Source organism: Kwoniella europaea, chromosome 1 (assembly GCF_036810445.1).
Source record: "Kwoniella europaea PYCC6329 chromosome 1, complete sequence".
Taxonomy (NCBI): domain Eukaryota; kingdom Fungi; phylum Basidiomycota; class Tremellomycetes; order Tremellales; family Cryptococcaceae; genus Kwoniella; species Kwoniella europaea.
In genome coordinates, this window is record NC_089487.1 from 2,543,126 (window position 1) to 2,562,808 (window position 19,683).

Below are 19,683 nucleotides of genomic sequence, written 5' to 3' on the forward strand. Positions count from 1 at the left end.
CCAAACATGCAGCATCTTTGGTAGCATGTGATCAGATGATGATCACCCCTCCACCTGATGTAGTTCGACCGGGGTCTCCACAGATTCAGATAAAAGCATTCCTTTGGGTCTCGGTTACAGTCTCGGCTTCTTACATACTGACATTAATGCCACTATCGGTAATATCTGCATCTCCCTGGGGTGTACACATGGTTAACACGTGGACTCTACCGGGCTCTTCAGGGAAAGTGGATCTGAAAATTCGAAATAAAACCTCGCTCTGCGACTCGACGAAAAAGAATTGACAGATCTGGCTGATCGCTGCAGTGATAACTTCGCGTGTATAAAGCACATCCACCCCTTCCTACTCCCCCTCCTTCTTATACAGCACCATAAAAAACATATCAAAAGGACCATCAGCGTCCACCCCTCTTACATCAACATCATCAAAAGCTCACAAACGAGCAATCCTCAGTACCTTGACCTTCACTCCACGCCTATACTTGCCGCTCAACATGCTTACCCGGCAATCCCGTTTCCTTCGAACTCTACCCACCTCTGCTCCTTCAGCCTCCAGACTGGTCGCTACCCCCGCTGTATCGCAGAGGAGGTACAAGTCGACCGATCGATCATCGCGAATCCACACTTCCTCCATTCAGAATGCTCCTAGAGAAGCAGCGCCAAGAGATAAAGGAATATCGCTCGAGGCTAAAGACAGAGTAAGAGCACACATCAGAACCCTTCAATCAAGTGCTATCACCGGTGCTTCACCTGCCGTTCGACCTGCTCCAGCCCAGCATTTCCAGACCCCTTCCCCTGCTCAAACTATCCCCAAGAACACCCCTACCTACGAAAGTGAGACTGGTACGCAGATCAAGAATGGACTGGATTACTCGTGAGTATCATGGAGCATGCAGGTGTCTGACAACGATATCGCTGACGATATCGCTGATGATCCCTTCGTCATAGCTTTGTTGGTCTTTCAGGTGGTCAGATCTTCCACGAGATGATGCTCCGACACGATGTCAAGCAAGTTTTCGGTTACCCCGGTGGAGCCATCTTACCCGTTTTTGACGCCATCTACAACTCACCTCATTTCGAATTCGTCTTACCTCGACACGAGCAAGGTGCTGGGCACATGGCCGAGGGTTACGCCAGAGTATCTGGCAAACCCGGTGTCGTCCTTGTCACTTCCGGTCCAGGAGCTACCAACGTTATCACCCCCATGCAAGACGCCTTATCAGATGGTGTACCAATGGTCGTCTTCTGTGGTCAAGTGGCTACCAACCTGATCGGATCAGATTCGTTCCAAGAGGCAGACATGGTTGGAATCTCTCGAAGTTGTACCAAATGGAATGTAATGGTTAAAGATATCGCCGAGTTACCTCGAAGAATCAATGAAGCTTTCAAGATCGCTACTACCGGTCGACCAGGTCCAGTCTTAGTTGATCTACCAAAGGACGTTACAGCTGCTATCCTCCGAACTCCTGTCCCAGCCAAATCTGCTCAACCAGGTTCATCCCCTTACCTCCCTTCTAGCCCCCTGAATCCTACCAATTCTACCGCTCCTATTCCCGGAGAACCATCCCTGATCGCCGCTGCAGCCAGGATGATAAATAAGGCCAAGCGACCAATCGTCTACGCAGGTAATGGTGTACTCGCCTCTCCAGAAGGTCCAAAATTACTCAAGCAACTTTCTGATCTCGGTAGTATACCTGTAACCACCACTTTACAAGGTTTAGGTGCTTACGATGAACGAGATGAGAAATCACTACACATGCTCGGTATGCACGGTTCAGCTTATGCGAACTTTGCCATGCAAGAGGCAGACGTCATCATAGCTTTGGGTGCTAGGTTCGATGATCGAGTAACTGGAAAAGTCGATAGTGAGTGATCATTCCAACTTCTACAGCTAGTCCTTCATAGAGCATAATCGGACGATCAAGCTGATGTGGTATTTTGGGATCAGCCTTTGCTCCTGCCGCCAAAGCGGCTGCTCAAGAAGGTACAGGAGGTATCATCCATTTCGAAATCCAACCTAAAAACATCAACAAGATCGTCGAAGCTCAGATCCCAGTTCTTGGTGATGTCGTTGCATCCCTCGGTCAACTCTTACCCCAGATCGAGGCTGTTGACCGATCAGCTTGGATAGCAAGATGTAGAGCCAACAAAGAGAGATACCCATTCACTTTCACCCCTTCCGCTGAAGGTCAGAAATTGAAACCACAAGAAGTTGTACAGGAGCTGAACAAACAAGCTGAAATTATTGGAAGTGAGTGCAACGGCTTTTACAATTTTCTGCTGTAACGATACTGATGTCTTATCTTGTATCTGTAGAGGAGAAAGTCATTGTCACCACCGGTGTAGGTCAACATCAAATGTGGGCTTGTCAGTATTACAGATGGACTGAACCTCGATCATGGGTATCTTCCGGTGGTCTCGGTACGATGGGTTTCGGATTGCCTTCCGCTATTGGTGCCAAAGTCGCTGCTCCTGAGAAAGTTGTAGTCGATATCGATGGCGATGCCTCGTTCTCCATGACTGCTATGGAGTTGGCTACTGCGAGTCAATACAACATCGGGGTTAAAGTTTTGCTATTTAACAATGAGTTCCAAGGTATGGTAGAGCAATGGCAAGGTGAGTTGCGCTTTCAAAAACAAATCCAGCGATTCTGTGATCGGTAGCTGATAATTTGGTTGTTTCTGTTAACAGACCTATTCTACGAGAACCGATACTCCCACACTCGAATGACCAACCCCAATTTCGTAAAATTATCCGAATCGATGGGTGCCAAAGCTCTGAGATGTACCAACCTGAAAGATCTACCTGCTATGATGAAGGAGTTCTTGGAATATGACGGTACGAGACCTATCGTCATGGAATGTATCGTCTCTTCGGAACATGTTTATCCTATGGTTCCTGCTGGAAAGGCCTTACATGAACAGATTGTGAGTTATTTTGTGCTTTTCAGCTAAGTAGCTGCGTAGGAATGAACATTTACTGATTTTTATCTGCTTTGATAGCTCCACCCTCTCCTCAGGACAAAATCAAATTGAACGGACAAGACGAGAGGTTAATGTGTGATTGACGAGACTACGGTGTTGGTTGAGTTTGGGTAGGAAGTATATACCTGCTTGCCTTTTTTTGTATCTGGGTGTATATATGCATTCTTATTATATTGTCTATCGATAAAGGTGCCTTTGCAACGCGTTATCTCAGACGGTGCATAGGTCGACTGACATTAGATACGTTATTCGTTATGCTCGTTAAAGACTAATAAATCCTACAAACCTTTAATTTAGTGTACAGTACAGAAAGATCCGATAACTAAGCTAGGTAACTATACGTAGGTATAAGATGACAAAGCACAACTCCATCAAAGTAGTCTCATCTAATTTAATTTCTTGATATCCTCGATCACATCATCCAACCTTTCCAGATCCCCATCCACTCCTAAACCCAATTCCTTGAACATACTTTTCAGATTTTCCAAACACTGTATGATCTCACCCGATCTTATTCTTCTATTTCCTTTCTCCAGGGATCTCCTAAGATCTACACCAGTATGATTATCTATATAATTGTTGATAGTCTTGACGGCACCTATCGATCGGATAAGGGATATCCTTATCTCCGAAGAAGAAGGTTCACCCTGCTGTTGAAGGGTGGTATCTAACGTACTTAATGTATCTGCTAATGCCGATAGGATTTGCTCAGTGTCGAGTGGTCGGTCGGGCGGACGAGGCGGATTAGGACATTGGCGGAGGAGTGATATAGCGAATGGACGGAGGGAAAGTCGGAGGGATGTTAGTAAGATCCCGGATGGTCCGGTTGGTGTTCGGTTGGCCGGTATCGATGTCGATGTCGAATCTGAAGGTTGTCTCGAGGGTATTGAGGATCTTGAGGTCGATGATTTAGTCGGAGATACTGAAGAACGTGAATTCATCGATATCGATTTCGAGCTGGATTTGGAACTTGAGGAATGTCGATCCATCGGTATGGAATTTGGCGAAGTTGGTTGTCGATTTTGCTGAAATGGCGAGGGCGAGGGGGATTGAGTTGGTGTTGGCGAGGGAATGTGCGAATTGGAATTCCGTCTGGACCAAACCGGTGCGACTGGAAGGGATGAGGGTGTGGGATGGTATGATGAAGGAGGCAAGGGGAAAGTAGGTTGAGGGAGTAAATAAGGATAACGTTTTTCTTCTTCTTCTTTATCTTGGCATGTAGTCCCAATTGACTGAAGTTCAGTGATAGGCTCATGCTGTATAACAAGAACATATCCCTAATCAGCGATACAATAACTAACGATTGAATGGGTAAACCGCCGTACTCACCAAATCATGATCCATGTCCATGTCCATATCCATATCATGGTCAAATACTCTTACTCCATTCCCGTTCTGATGTTCATAAGAAGGTTCATCGTATATACTTAGACGACTGACGTCCTTCCATAATGTTTCTGGGAAAATCTCATCAATCGATTTGAAGAATTTGGTTAGAGTCATATTTTGTGCTCCTAGCGTTGGTATATCATTTGACTCGGCCTATAAAGAGATCTTATACGTCAGTTCAACTTCTTTGTCTCTGCATTTCGACCTTGATTCTGGAAGACTTACCTTCACACTTAGGTTCTTATCGTTAGTCCACAGTGTCACTTTCGCACCGTGATTCGCGAAATGAAGACAACAATCTAGTATCTGGTCATCATTCTGGCCATGATCCTATCGAGTCCAGTCCAATCCAATCAGCCAAATGCAAGGAAGTATACTTTCCAGTACTGATCTGCTCACCTTGATCTTGGTATCCCACTGTTCTTTCAGACTTTGGCATCTCAAAGCTCCTAGACCCGTCATACGTCTATTTCGATGTACCTCCAATAACCAGGTATTGGCAGCTTGGACGAGTCGACCAAGTGTTATAGGTGAGTCGGGTGCGGAAGGTGCCCGAGAGGCTTTGAGGGTATCTAATTCTGCATTTTTGTGAGCAGATTGCAGGTCAGCTAAGATCTATACACAGACCTCATTTGCGCAAAGACAGCTAAGAGTCTTTATGATACGTACCATGTATCACCACGGATGGTAATAAGAATATAATCGGACTCGGTCTGAGCCCTAGGAGAAGAGTATGTATGGTCCGTATCAGGTTCAGATGAGATATGAAGACGTTGGTGTCGACCGCAAGGTAATGAACCGGTATGTTGGACTATACAGCGACAAAGGTTCAGCTACCAAGCTCATATCATATGATCTCTTGAAGCATTCTGATAGCTTTCATGTTGCTGAAATTTCACACTCACATTATGCTCAGGCTCCCATATCATCTCTTCCTCATGTCGAACCATCATATCGTCTTGATTGCTCATATCAGCGATAGCGAAATGGGAGATTTACACATGAATTCCAAGTAGACAGTCTCTACATCCCGGGACTCCAATCAAAGATTTTTGTTAGGTTTCCCTTTTCTCTTCAGTTCATACAGCAGATTCAAGAAAGCACAAACCACACTACAAGAAGCCAAGTCGAACAAAAAGCAATACGAGACTACATGACACTCTTACTCGTAAAATCCCAAAACATCGAAGATGCTCGGACCTGAATTTAGCGTGATTTCCGACGGAAATGAATCAACGTCGATCTCTCACTGGTGGCACTCATACAACTCGATGTGGCACACATCCCAAAGACCTCTTTCGAAGCCTTTCAAAGCCAAAATCGCCCTTCCTTCACTTCCAAAACGAATTTTCGAACTTCGATTAAGTCCTGGGGATCAACCGAAAACAAAAAGAATTTAATCTTCGACGTTGGCATGATTCGAACATGCGAGCCTGACGGCACGGGTTTCCAGATGTTTCGAGTTCTAGACCCGCCGAATAACCACTATCGCACAACGCCTTTTGTGTTGAAACGCTCTTTCTGATTAGAATATGAGTCATGACTGTTGCTAAGCCCGTGTCAATTCGTGTTCTGTTCGAGCTTTGATGTCAATGACGAGATTTTTGATCTATGTATCACCTTGAGAACCTTGAGAAATGGGCTGAGATGAGATCGTCTGGCGTGATAGACTGACTTCTCAATCCCGAATACCCTGCTACTATACTTTAGTGCTTGCTTGAAATTATGGTAAGAAGTCCGTGGATTATTGATATTGATCGACAGTGTGTTGGACGATTGAAAATCAGTCTTGGATTGCTCATGTGAGCCCTGCATTGTTCACATCGATACAGCTCATCGTTGGCCTCTTGGGATTGCGAATTGTTGACATTACGCAGGGTCCTACATTTGACCCTTCGGTCAAGCTGCGACTTACTTGCAAAGAGGGAAGAGACTGTTCAATGCCTGTATATCCTCTAAGGTAAATTTAGATGATTGGAAAGGGTGGAATATCGTTCACGGTGATGAGGGAGAGTGTGAAGAGGGTGTAAGTAGGATGGTCGATTACTTGAAACATCTCGTGGAAGAGATATATCGGATAGGGTGTACGAGGGGTTTGATGATGATGATGATATCTATTGGGAGGGAGTGAATAGTGATGAGAGCGAGGAGTTTCTCAAGAGAGGAAGGAAGTTTGTGGAAACTATGAAAGTTATCAGTGAGAACCAGTAAAGGGTAGATATCGTTTGCATTTTAGCTCCAGTGGATGTACGGTAGAAAGGGAAGATTGGGTGGAGTGGTACTACAGTACACCGTATGGACTGTATACAAACAAGCTAGATTTTAGAAATGAACCTATTCGTATCCCACCTTACAGTACTAACGAACCTGCATCAGAGAAATGTAGTAATATCATGTTGCAATCTCATTCATACTCAACTTCAGGCAATTCCGAATACTGCCTTCCTCTCAGGGATGTCCTCAAATCGAGCAACCTTCTTCCATACCCTTCTTCTTCCCGGCCGGACCAACCTCGATGGTCATACTACGAAGTATCGGCTAAGTCCTATCCCTGCTTTAGCCTACCGAGTTGACCGGAAAGAAGGTCAACCAACTTATAACGTGGATCCTTTGATCGAAGCCCTACTCCAAGAAACGTACATATGTAGCTTCACTTGCAGCGGAAAGTTACCTCTCGGCCAATACCTAGAACAGCTTGTCTCCAGCTCTGGATGCGATCGATGGCATGCTTCTCACAACTGACATGATGAGTGTACTGCGTTGTGTCTGTGGCATGAAGTTGTTCATGGCGAGCGCGTCCAATATTCAACAAGACGTAGAATGAACTAGGGTAAACAACTCTTACATGCGCATCGAAGGAAGCTCTTTTGTGGTACTCTCATGAGCTTAGAAAGCAGGCATATTATGCGGTATAGCCGTACCTATACTAATGGCGATATGACCAGTTTTCCAGGTAAGAAACATGCCTTGCAAGACGTGTTAAAATATGATGCGATGTGATGTGAACTTGATTCGGAATACCGAATATATCGTCGAAGAGATGCTCGTCATCGGCTCAAGAAGACATAGGTTAGCTTCTCGCGGAAGGTCCATAAGGAAAGAAGGTCCACTGTTATTGGGACAAGGGATGATAATGATGAGATGCGATGTGATGAGATGTCAGTTGGCAGGTTGAGAAAAGATATAAATACCCCTTTGTTTCCCCTAAAAGATTTACTTGTAAGCTCACTTTCACTCAGACATTATACAAGGCTTCAGTCCTTCACATATATTTTTCTACTTGACACCCAATCCACCAAACTTCCCACTCGACTCATATACGTACGATATTTGACAATATGTTGACCAGATCATTATTACTCATCACACTTACTTTCCTCGGTATCGTCGCTGCCATTCCTATCAGCGATGATTCGACTGCCCTAATTGGTCCAGATGGGAAAAGATGTCTAGGACAGTAAGTTCATTCATCTCTTCATATATCAAAGTATCCTTGTATCCGATTTTGCCCTCAAAAGGTGATGAGTTCGTCAAGCAATTACACTTACTTACATATTGCTATGTTAGATGTTATCCAGGTAAAAGGGACGCGACCGAGCCTGCTATTGCTCAGACTTCCGTGGCGTCTGAAATTGGACCAGATGGTAAGAGATGTCTGGGACAGTGAGTATACTGTGCATTCTCATCCTACACGGCTTGATTTGACCGACTGCCCTGGTTTGAATTTAGATGTTATCCCGGCAAGAGGGAAGGACCCTCTTCAGAGGTAACTGGCGAGATCGGACCAGATGGTAAAAGATGTTTGGGACAGTGAGTGCACTGCGCATACTCATCCCCACGGCTCCATCTGATAGAGTTGGTGATTTGAATCTAGATGTTATCCTGGTAAGAGGGAAGAGCCACCTGTTGAGGGAGCTGGCGAGATCGGTCTAGATGGTGAAAGATGTTTGGGACAGTGAGTCTGAAACCACACCATATGTAGATCCCAATCTTGAAAAGCGACAAGGCCGATCGAATCTTACTGTTTTTGGTACAGATGTCAATCCACCAAGAGGGAGGAAAAAAGATGTATCGGACAACAGTAAGTTCATTCGATTCGAATCGAATCCCCAATCATCATTCTGTCAATCAAACTTAGTACAGTAGACTTGCACTGATGATCCGTTATCTTGATACTCTAGATGTTCTCCTATGAAACGAGAGGAAGAAGAAAAAAGATGCGTTGGACAGTAAGTACAGTAAAACACAGTCAAATCTCCAATCTCCGTGATCGACAAGCTCATCAATCGTATCTTTGTATCGTTAACATACTAGATGTGCTCCACCAAAGAGGGACGAAGAAACTCCTCTCGAGAAGAAATGTATTGGTCAACAGTAGGTCCATCCTGAGTACTTCATGGCCTGGTTGTCAGAAGCTGACGCGCTAGATCTGCCATCTTTTCTGAACAGATGCTCTCCCATGTGATCAATTCTCGGACGACTAGCCACCGATATCGGCAATACACCTACCGTCACTGTGTTATAATGGTTTGATATGTCGAAGAATTAACGGAGTCAACTTTGTTTGGGTGAAATGAATTTCTGTTGGGTATGGTGTTGTTAATACTGTAAAATCTTCTCTTTCATGACACAATATCCCCCTCGTATTGGATCACCTTCAATACCTATTTCCATGTGTGTTAACTTATCATATCGTCATATAGTCTATGTGAATATAATGCATCGAGCAATTTATGATGTGTGATGAGAGATGACTATGAGCTGTGTGATGATGGTGTCGAAGATGACTGCGTCGCTATTTGGTGTTCAAATTCACTCTAATTTGTCTATACCAATCTCATTTCCTGTACTTCTGATCTTTCCCCTCTGTTCGTCGGCGATGACGACAACGACGATGAAGTTGACGTTGAGGTCGAAGGAGAAGCCGATAACCCCACAGGTGGAATCTTCTCCCTAACTTCTTTCAGGGTTTCTTCCAATTTCTCAATCTCCTCTGTATAATTCCTGACTCGCGAATTGGTATGTTCGTCGATAAATTCGCGGAATTTATGTACGAGTTCAGGTCCTTCTCTTATTAATGCCTATGTCATCATCATCGAACATCGAAGTCATGTCAGCTGACTGGTATACATGTCACATGGACATAGCTTGTATGTTGGATGTGGGAAAGAAAGAGTCGAGGATATACCATACTCACAATGACAACCTCGACTGTGATAAGAAGGATAATGATGATTTCCATTCTATGTGCTGACGACTATATGATAATGAGTGATATTCAGCGTGTTACCTTTAGCGTGGAAGAGGAGCTATATAATTTACCTCAGTTAACAAAGCACGTAGGGTACTCTGCACTTCTTGAGCATAATCTAACTTCTTGTTAAACGCATCTATACGTTCTTTGATCTCGAATTCTGAAGCTATCGAATCGAAGTATGCTATAATAAACGGAAGCAAAGAAAAGGCAACATAAGCTAAAAGATCCATGACCTAACAAGGGCACAAAAAAAAGCTTACACTCTAATTCAGGTTCACTCCAGTAAAACTGCACGATCAATATGTCAGCTATACCTCTTTCGTATAGGATGTGCAACACAGGAACGACAGCTCACCTCTGGCGTATCGTCCAAGCCTCCTCCACTCGTATTAACGTTCATCCTGAGCGTCATCAATTCACCCATCTTCCTGATCACTTCTTTCCTATCCAGAGGCTGACGACCAGTCTTCTGTAATGCTCTGGGTAAGATCGAGACTGCTGCTATGTGATTGTCCAGTCGATCTTCCAGTACGGATAGAGCCGATGAACGTGATAATGAGAGTGATAAGGTGTATCTAGCCAGTAACGACGCCAGGGAAGGGGAAGGCGAGAATGTTGATAAGGAAGGAGGTCGACCGAGGAGGATTAGGTTTCCTAGGATGTGAGTTTTGCTATATCATGAAAATCTACATTAGCGGGATGTTCTTGACAAATGACAACAAACGAGAATGATTTTGGTACATCCAATCAGGTATGGTATCTTGTCAATGCCCCTTTCTGTATAAGGTGCTAGTAAAAAATGTGAGAATCAATTACTCACGCTGTCGGATCAACCACGAAATCCACTTCTTCCACCTCATATTCATTCGCATCATATTTACCGACTTCTACTTTCCATCCTTTCTTCCTTATTATCTCCCTTAAGAAAGATCTACCTTCTTCTTCGGTCAAACCCCAAGTTACGAAACTTCCATTATTGAATATCCAAATTTCACCTTTTTCTCCGTACCCAAATCCCATCTCTCCTCCTCCTCTTTTGCCGTTGGTTGAATCTCTCGATAGATAATCATCATGATGACTATCTTCATTTTCTACCCATTCTACTTCTGGACTTTTATTCAAGTTGATGGGTGACAATGGTGTAGTACTTTGACGTATTATTCTTTCTAAGCCTGATCTACCTTTCCAAGGAGATATAACGAACGCTCTATCCCTATCACCTTCTGGAACTTCATCCCATTTTATCCCCATTGATCGTAACACCCCACTTAGTGTCATAAGATCATATCTCTCTGCAGTAGTATGTGCTATACACTGTAACACAGGTCCACGAGTGATGGACGCCGCATTTCGTAAGGGTTGAGAAGCTGCTTCTAATCGCCTTTTAGGAGGTTTATGCGACAAGGGTAATTTGGGGGTGTTACTCTTAATTCCACCGTTGTTGTTGATGGTTTGACGAGAGCCAGGAATAGATGATGAAGCGTATCGAGCGGTTCTGGAAACACCGAGAGGTATGTTGAGTACAGGTAGAGCACGACGAGCGGGTAGTAGGGGACGTCGACATTCTGCACATATGGGTCGGAGACTCGAGGGGCCAGGTTGGTGAATAAGCGTTCGGAGTGAACGTGATAACATGGCACGAAGAATCGATCTGATCGCAAGGTAGTGGTGCCTGGGGCGTATTGAGCGGTCTTGTCACTGAGTCGCTGGTTCTGTTGAATCTTAATGATGAGTACTGAGCTAATATTAATTGGAGAAATAAACGAATGATGATGAAGATTGAGTGTCACAAAAGACATTCCGAACTACGAAGTTAAATACAGTGATGGAAACATTGATAATTCGCTTAAACCGACGGAAGGAATGCTGATAACAAGAACATGGAACCATGACGTGGACATAACATAGTATTATTATAGATCTCAACAACCTTCGGTTATCTCGCTCAGCCGGACTCAACTGCTCACCTCCTTACAACCTCTTTTGGTCTTGTCAGCTCTCTTCTTCTCTCTTCACCCCGATCCTCCAACTGAATCATAGAATCATAGAAACACAGTCCAGTCAGCATCAAGTCGCAATGTCAAACCTCGCTGCTCAAGTGATACTACACCCCAAGCTCAGCCAGACTCTAGCTGTCTTAGCTACTACCATCGGTCGAGATAAGGTACGTTTCGTTCTCAGCCCAATCCCGTCCTTGACGGCCCGCACGCTGATTCATCCCTTTTTCTTCTTTCTGCTTATAGGCCTATCGACTGATTCAGTATCTATCGAGACTCATAGCGTGGTCATTGCTCCGTAGAGGCAATGTCGAAGCTGCAGCAAGATGGGAGGGGTTGAAGAATGGTCTGGCAACTGGTAGGAAAGGTGTGTCAACGCTACCGAAGTTGGTCTGACAGCGGAAACTACCACCACCAGAGAAACATATACTAATACAGATAATCTACCGTTCTAGTGATGAGATTGTTCAGACCTGCAGAATTCCTACAATCAGCTATGAACCTCGCTCAAAAACCCATGTAAGTTTTTTCTCAGGATCCGTCAACTCAAGGCGATCGACTGATGAAATCTTGTTGTAGTACCAATCTTAGAGGACCTGCTCAGATTGCTCAACTCGCTCAAATAGGTAGACAAGTAGGATACGCAGGGTTCTTCACGAATGATATGATAGTTTGGTTAGGTCAAGTTAGGTTCTTAAAACTTGATAAAGTGTGAGTTGTTACCTTCACTAACAGTCCGATGAAATGGGGCGGTATGCGTAGAATTTGGATAAAGTATCAAGCGCCTGATCAAACGTATCATCAAGAGAATCAATTGAATACTGATATCTTATTTTCCAATTTTCAGCCAACTAGAAAGATTCCAAAGATTGACCTTCAAATTCTGGTTATCCGGTATCGTCTTTTCGTTAATCTCCTCATCCGCATCAATCGTCAAATTGCGAGGTGATTCTCGGCGATTCGCATTGAACGCTGAGATTTCAAGGAGGGAATCTAGCGAGAAAGGACCTGATGAGAAGATGAGAGAGGAGAGTGAGAGGAGGGAAAGAGGTAGAGCTTTGTTAGCGTAAGTCATATGACAGCTGGACTACAACGAGTGCATTTGTCTGAAACTATAAGCTGACAATTATTGCATCTCTACATGATATAGTCAAAGACAGACTCTCCTGTCTCAACTTATCAGCGACTCATGTGATATCTGGATACCTGCCACTGGACTGGGATACACCAATGTCAATGATGGTGTACTAGGAGCTTTGGGGTGAGTCAGCTGCGAGGATATCCTGGACCAGGATGAATAGCTGATCGAAAATCGTCCATGTGATATAGTACGATCACCTCTTATATGTCTCTGCAGACTCAATGGAGGAAACATGCTGCTGCGGGATTGAGGAAGAGCATCTAATGAGAGAAGAGATTATTGCGGTTGATGATCTATTCTACCTGAGAAAGTGGGGAATGAATTTTACTACTGGTGTTGTTTGAGTTGTCGAGTTGTTTGGTACTTCAGATTGTATATGCAACAGATATATGTTACATTTCGCTACTGCAGGACTTGCACTTCACCTCGGTTCATAGGGATGTATTTGAACTCTGCGTATTGTGATTTGCATGGATGTATGTGGTTTGCAGTGAGATCAGTACTAGGACAAAGCAATGCCACTCCCAACGGCTGGATGTGATACACGAGCGTTTGCATGGTGATCTCTTCGGACGTCACTCAATGATGTTGCTCTTGACCATGAATCACTTCACCAATTCAATCAACATCATACATATCGCAAACCAGTAGCAATCTATCCTTCTGGACCGAGGACAGACTTCCTCACTTTTCTCATAAGCACAAGTGCAAAGGGTCCATCATCAACAATCTGCCATCTCGTTTCCGAAACCTTGCTTCCAAAACTTGTCACAAAGAAATTCCCATTTATCCGTCCATCTCATACAACCTAGATTTTCTTTCAACCTTCATTAAAATCAATATAATAAGCAAACGAGATGCTAGGTCTAGGTAGAGTAGGTCATTGGATGTTCGACTTGATTGCTATATCAACGATTATAGCTGGTGTAAAGAAGAATACGGGGTATGGGTAAGTAACTTACGATTTTGATGTTTGACCATAAAAACTATATATCGATATGACACGTAACTTTTACATCTATCTTTTGACATACATGTAAATGAATAGAGCTGACCTGGATCATTTTATTCATTTTAATATCTCTTCGTACAAATGTACAAATGATCATCCGACCCATTCCCTACCATGCCTCGCCTCGCTTTCATTTCGGATGATCCCACAGCTTCCACCTAGGCATGATTCAAGATACAGCTATCCGTTCCTTCCTCGACCAGTATTTCCAACTTGGCGAAACTGTCTTTGGGATCATTAGTGGTTATGTGGTGAATTCGAGGTATTTCAAAAGACAGGTTGAGTAGTTAGGATGACAAAGAGGTGCGGATTAGGAGGGTTTGGCAGGCGATTGGGAATTGCTAAAATGGTGGAATGGTAGAATGGTAGAGTGGTAGAACGGTAGATACGGTGATGGCGGAGGATCTCACCTGGTTCATTAGGGTGGTAGGATGATAGGGGATCCTTGGCATAGGATAAGGCTGGGCTCGATTCAGGAAGGGTGGTCTCTTTGTATATATTGATGTCTTACAAACTTGCTTGCTTCGTTGTATGTAACTGTAAACTTCATGTCTCTTGATTCATCGAGGGGCTCCTATTCCTTTTCTTCTTTGACTGCGTGGATCTGATTGACTCTGAGATTTCCAAATACATCTTTCTTTTGAGCAAAATCAGATACTATAAGATGGGATACATGTCATATATCAAATTGATAATATCTCGGACCTTCATGTGATAACTGATACAACTATAAAACACTCATATAAATCACTCATCACGTTTGTTTTGTGATTCCTTCGTTAAGTATCCAATCCAAACTCTCTACCAAACTCTCTCCAATCTTGATCCCCTCTCCTACTTCTACTTTCACTCCCCACATCCATCTCAGTTTCTTCCCCTTCGTCCTCGACCTCCGCTTGGTCGCCATTCCCTGCTCTCTCAGTCTCACTTCCACCTGTGGACAAAGTTGTACCCGTCCCTGTAGCTGAACCTCTCCTACTACCACTTCCTCTCCTTCTCAGATTCTTTTCCGATCCACTACTCCCGCTACTTCCTCCACTACCTATTACACCCTGTCCCCTATCCCTCAATCTCGTAGGAGTAACGGTCTCTGCCGAGTCTGAAGTGGAGGGCGAGGTGGACGCGGTGGAGATCGTGCGTGTCATGAGGGTAGGGCCGAATGACGACGATGATGAAGATGCAAAGGTGGTCTCGGACTGTGATCGTACGCATAACAGGATCAATCGACCCATCAGCATATACCATTCGACGGATGAGACTTCCTTTTTCCTTCTATAAGTTAAGGATATTAATCACTCACCCCACCAACAGTCGTTCCTCTTCCCTGACTCGAACCCTTCTTTATTTCCATCCCACCTCCAAGGGAAGATTGCATCTCTTCCCATTCCTTCTTCCTTCTCTCCCCCTCTCGTCTTTCATCTTTGTCTTTAGCATCAAAAGGCCCTTCGGCATCTCCTGAACCATCTGTCAAGGATTTATTATGCTTATCCTTTTTGCCATTGTTACTGCCGTGACGCAAGAAAGTGATGATGGTGAAAGCCAAGATGGAGGAAGAGAATGTGAGCGATAACGATAAAGGAGGTAAGAGTAACAAGGGCGGTAAAGGATGAGAAGAGAGCATCCACCTGAATCAAGAGTATGATCAGCTACATTACCACAACATACAAGAAATCGAGGACGATGGCAGCTCACCTTATACCAGTTGGTCGAGGTATAAGTCTGATCAACACCCATCCCGTAGTCTTCACTTCTCGTGAAGGCGATTTACATTTCTCATCCCCATCTTGCCTCTCATCAAAGAGGTCTTCTCGACCTGGTACACACAAAACATAACCAAATCATCAGCTCACTTCTTCGTTGCTATGAATCAATCACAAAGGCAACAGCCTATCTTGCATGCAGGTGACAGCACACGTCGATACTCAGACTCACCAATACTGACAAATCCCGAACCTATCACCATCCCCGTATTCTTACCCGGTTTCAATATGACACCTTCCATCAGATCTTTCTTGAGGGGCACGACATCCTTTCCCCTCTCTCTACTTGAGAAACCACCCTTGGCTCTTCTTTCTCTGATCTTTCGTGTTGGTACGGAATAACCTAATAATCTGGAAGGACAGAATGATCGGAAAGGGTATGGAAGTATACATGGGATATAAGATGTGGGGAGGGTAGGGATGGACAGGAATGTCGATGAGATTGGTGGAGGGGGTAATGACTATAATATGTATATCTTCACTCAGCATGTGGAAGGAAATACCAGTGCAGGAACGCTATTGTACTTACAGGTTGAGCAGCAGTAATTAGGGCTCTTTCAGGTTGGTCTAATGCTCTTAATTCCAGTGAAAGCATGAAGTTCCCTAAATGATCTGGAGTAAGTTTGAGATACATCTGGTCGCATATAACGAAACTCACCCATCTCATCGGTAGTACCTTTGGTAGGTCTGACCAATTCCAACTCAACTTGCACATCGTATCGAAGATCTTGTTCAATCTTTTCAAGTGGGAAGTATACGGTGGTATGAGGTGGTCTATGTGTCTTTGATCTGATTGTAGGATATGAGCAATCAGCATATGAACAAGAATCACAATTACAGTACGGTTGAGCGATAAATGATAGACATCTTATCTTTATGAGGTAGACAGATAAGATATCGCGGTAGTGTCTGAGGATATACTTACCCATAAAATAACCACCCCTCAACCTCAATATTCCCACCAATCTTCCAAGACCAGAAGAACGCTCCTACAGCCAATACAGAAAATATACTCGATGCGACCAGGAGGAATCCTAACAATAATAATTTGAGGACTACTGAGATTGTCAAGGGGGAAGTGACAGCATGATGGATCAATCTCATGGGAATGACGATTCTAAATGTTTTCAAACAAGACATCAGCTATCTGCCTTCTCTAAAGCGCAATTGACGGCCGGATAGTCGGTGATACGTACGGAGCAGCTATAAATACCCCTAAACCTCTCATGAAATCTTTGAAGTCATCCAAGTTGATGGGAGGTTCAGCCGGAGGATGTAACCTTGCCATCTCGCGGTGGAATTGGATCCTACGACCGATAGCTGCTCGTCTCCTTGCCATCTCCTCTTCTGGAGGATCGAGTGGATGAGGTGGAGGATGAATCGGTGGCATTTCTGTTCTTGATGCAATGCCGTTGTATGATATTATCTTCGATGAGAGTTGAGGAGGAAGGAAAAGTAAACAGGCATATATGTACGAGGTTGACCGGTGACATAACCGTAAATGACAAGGTGTTGAATTTGGTAATTGATTCCGTTGACGTGCCTGAGGGATGTTATGATGACGAAAGAGCGTGTTCTGATGGCGCCAAGCAGGTGTAAGGTGTATCTTATTGATGGTGATGACATAAATATCGAACAACAGGTATCCACAGATTAATACAGATCGAGATAATCCTTCTCTTCTTAGCATTTATCTTCATCTTCTGTCCTATCACACCTACTACATTCTTCACCCACAATGTCCTCTCATCCAATCGTCTCGATAATACCCCCACCTCGCTCTTTACCAAAACACCATCACGGGCCTTTCCAATCATCCAAGCAGAAGTCCAAGAGCAAGACCAAATCACCCATCGAAGAGGACGACGAGGATGAATGTCATAATCCATCTTATCACAAGCCTAAATACTTTAAAAACCCCTGGCCATCATATCGAACTGCCTCCTTACACGATGCATATTTAGCTTATCAATTGGGAGCAGCCGTAGCCCTCCCACCACATCAGACGATAGGTTCGTCAAACTTGGGTCTGGTAGATCAAGAACCATACGATGAAGATGGAAATGACGACCCGAGAGGGGAAGGTGGAAGTCTGAGGGCAGAAACTGAATCGATGATACCCAAAAAGCTTTATATCCGACCTGATTTTTCGGAAGTCAAGGAAGATGACGAGTTCGATGATTGGCGTGAACCCCCTGTCAAAACTGTTGAACCCACTTGGTTATCTTCCTCAGCAGGAGAAGAAGGAGGTGGAGATGGAAGGGAGAAGGTGACTTGGTTGGGTCATGCTGGAGTATTGATAAGGGTTCCGTTTAAAGACCGAAATGACTATGCGGGAGTGACCTTTGATCCTATATTCTCATATAGGCAAGTCGAGTTGATCCTATCTTCTTGTACTCGTACAGCTGTTCGATAAGACATCTCACGAGCTGATCGCCTCATTTTCTCTCACTATAGATGCTCTCCAACTCAATATGTCGGTCCAGCAAGGTATCAAGATCCACCATGTAAAGTATCGGAGTTACCTGATATCCACGTATGTTGTATATCTCATGATCATTGTGAGTCGAAGCCAGGTGTATGAAAGAGTCAAGCTAACACGATCTTATCGGTTGCTTAGATGATCATCTAGATTACTATACTATAATGGATCTATGGAAATACCACCAATCTACTATTCATTTCCTGGTACCACTTGGTAAGTTTTATTTCACGAAATGATGCCATTAGCTCCCTCTGGCACCACCTCCCTTTAGCTGACAAGGACCTTTTCTATATCACACAGGTCTTAAACAATGGTTCATCTCCTCCGGTATCCCTTCAACCCGAATAACAGAGTTAGACTGGTGGCACGAAACGATCATCTCATTTCCTCCCCTTACCAATCCGGACGAATCGTTCGAATCGTATAAAGACGATGAACCACCTATACCATCTTCCACTTATCCGCCTTCCGAACCCGCAGCGAGAGTCTCAAGTGAGACCACACTCGACGAACCCAGTTCGTTGAACTTGAAATTTGCATTTACACCTGCACAACATCGCTCAGGTAGGGGTTTGTTGGATCATATGACTACTCTCTGGGGATCATGGTGTTTTGGCGTGGTCGAAGACGAAGACAGATCAAAGGTCAATGAGAGGGGAATGAGGGAATGGAAAGGTTTCAAGGTGTTTTTCGGAGGGTGAGCTGTCTTTCCATCTATAAAAAAACCACAGAATAGCTAATATGTGGAAATGGATATTGTAGTGATACGGGATATAGATATGCAACCGCACTTGAGGGGGATGATGATGCTATCTGTCCTGCTTTTGAGGGTGAGTAAAATATACTGTATCATCTGAGCTTAATGTCCTCTTAATTAAGTGAAATACTTATGCAACATAACATGCTGAGTGACACATGTACATTGCAGAAATCGCTTCTTACTATTCTCCATTCACCCTCTCTCTTCTCCCACTCTCCACAGGCTCTTCCCTCCCTTTCCTCCGAACAGTCCTCTCACTCTCACTAGATCAATACACCCTGACATCGTCATTACATTGTTCACCTTTAGATTCACTAGAGATACATCGGATAATCCGATCGGAAAGATCATTAGGTATTCATTGGGGGACTTTCTGCGATCTGGATGAAGCGAGGGGGACGAGGGTTGATTTCGGAAGATGTAGGCGGAAGTTAGGCGTTTCAGGGAATTGGGTTGACGAAGAGGTTGAAGAGAGGAAGGGAAGGTTCGTAGTGGGAGATATAGGGGAGACGTTCATTCTGCCCCAGAGGAATTAAGGTAATGTAGTGGATAGATATCATACGCAAAAAGTTTCGTGTGTCGACAGATACAAGTTGATAGGGTGACGAGCAGAATGTGATACATTATACAGTTGTAGATTCTATACATATATAAATTATGGGACACTGTCCATTAGTAGAAAAGCCAATAACGAGACACGATGAACTATGCATAATGAAGTTGGTTCTGATGATTTATATATGAGATGATCGGAAATTGGAGATAACTGTAGAAATGTGAAAGAGACATTAAGGACAACAGCTATGAATGACCAACGGAAAAATGACAGACAACGAAATCCCAGACAATGTAAAAATCAAATCTTGTGAAATTGCAATATCAATACAACTCATATATT

The 19,683-nt window shown here is 44.0% G+C and overlaps 7 protein-coding genes across 7 annotated transcripts; 4 read left to right on the forward strand and 3 right to left on the reverse strand.

Moving 5' to 3' along the window:
- Nucleotides 1-494: 494 nt before the first annotated feature.
- Nucleotides 495-3,035, forward strand: V865_000948 (acetolactate synthase, mitochondrial; the record flags this gene model as incomplete). Its single annotated transcript, XM_066224776.1, has 6 exons — nucleotides 495-874; nucleotides 949-1,865; nucleotides 1,949-2,251; nucleotides 2,317-2,616; nucleotides 2,692-2,927; nucleotides 3,003-3,035. 6 exons carry the CDS (start codon nucleotides 495-497, stop codon nucleotides 3,033-3,035), a joined length of 2,169 nt encoding a protein of 722 aa, XP_066080873.1.
- Nucleotides 3,036-3,370: 335 nt separating this feature from the next.
- V865_000949 (uncharacterized protein) lies at nucleotides 3,371-5,326 on the reverse strand (the record flags this gene model as incomplete). The annotated part of the gene is made up of 6 exons (XM_066224777.1): nucleotides 3,371-4,240; nucleotides 4,314-4,526; nucleotides 4,599-4,703; nucleotides 4,773-4,951; nucleotides 5,043-5,184; nucleotides 5,279-5,326. The coding sequence occupies 6 exons, from the start codon at nucleotides 5,324-5,326 to the stop codon at nucleotides 3,371-3,373; spliced, it is 1,557 nt and encodes a 518-aa protein (XP_066080874.1).
- A 2,385-nt stretch (nucleotides 5,327-7,711) lies between these two features.
- V865_000950 (uncharacterized protein) lies at nucleotides 7,712-8,751 on the forward strand (the record flags this gene model as incomplete). The annotated part of the gene is made up of 7 exons (XM_066224778.1): nucleotides 7,712-7,830; nucleotides 7,941-8,036; nucleotides 8,103-8,183; nucleotides 8,248-8,328; nucleotides 8,410-8,454; nucleotides 8,555-8,602; nucleotides 8,688-8,751. The coding sequence occupies 7 exons, from the start codon at nucleotides 7,712-7,714 to the stop codon at nucleotides 8,749-8,751; spliced, it is 534 nt and encodes a 177-aa protein (XP_066080875.1).
- Nucleotides 8,752-9,199: 448 nt separating this feature from the next.
- Nucleotides 9,200-11,265, reverse strand: V865_000951 (uncharacterized protein; the record flags this gene model as incomplete). The annotated part of the gene is made up of 6 exons (XM_066224779.1): nucleotides 9,200-9,454; nucleotides 9,571-9,630; nucleotides 9,696-9,811; nucleotides 9,891-9,918; nucleotides 9,986-10,301; nucleotides 10,451-11,265. 6 exons carry the CDS (start codon nucleotides 11,263-11,265, stop codon nucleotides 9,200-9,202), a joined length of 1,590 nt encoding a protein of 529 aa, XP_066080876.1.
- Nucleotides 11,266-11,707: 442 nt separating this feature from the next.
- V865_000952 (uncharacterized protein) lies at nucleotides 11,708-13,032 on the forward strand (the record flags this gene model as incomplete). Its single annotated transcript, XM_066224780.1, has 7 exons — nucleotides 11,708-11,794; nucleotides 11,874-11,994; nucleotides 12,083-12,146; nucleotides 12,207-12,338; nucleotides 12,475-12,693; nucleotides 12,778-12,888; nucleotides 12,957-13,032. The coding sequence occupies 7 exons, from the start codon at nucleotides 11,708-11,710 to the stop codon at nucleotides 13,030-13,032; spliced, it is 810 nt and encodes a 269-aa protein (XP_066080877.1).
- A 1,527-nt stretch (nucleotides 13,033-14,559) lies between these two features.
- V865_000953 (uncharacterized protein) lies at nucleotides 14,560-16,930 on the reverse strand (the record flags this gene model as incomplete). Its single annotated transcript, XM_066224781.1, has 8 exons — nucleotides 14,560-14,976; nucleotides 15,081-15,405; nucleotides 15,473-15,593; nucleotides 15,713-16,001; nucleotides 16,070-16,143; nucleotides 16,199-16,329; nucleotides 16,466-16,657; nucleotides 16,737-16,930. 8 exons carry the CDS (start codon nucleotides 16,928-16,930, stop codon nucleotides 14,560-14,562), a joined length of 1,743 nt encoding a protein of 580 aa, XP_066080878.1.
- A 348-nt stretch (nucleotides 16,931-17,278) lies between these two features.
- Nucleotides 17,279-19,321, forward strand: V865_000954 (uncharacterized protein; the record flags this gene model as incomplete). Its single annotated transcript, XM_066224782.1, has 6 exons — nucleotides 17,279-17,907; nucleotides 17,998-18,101; nucleotides 18,161-18,238; nucleotides 18,326-18,722; nucleotides 18,788-18,855; nucleotides 18,954-19,321. 6 exons carry the CDS (start codon nucleotides 17,279-17,281, stop codon nucleotides 19,319-19,321), a joined length of 1,644 nt encoding a protein of 547 aa, XP_066080879.1.
- Between the last annotated feature and the right edge of the window lie 362 nt (nucleotides 19,322-19,683).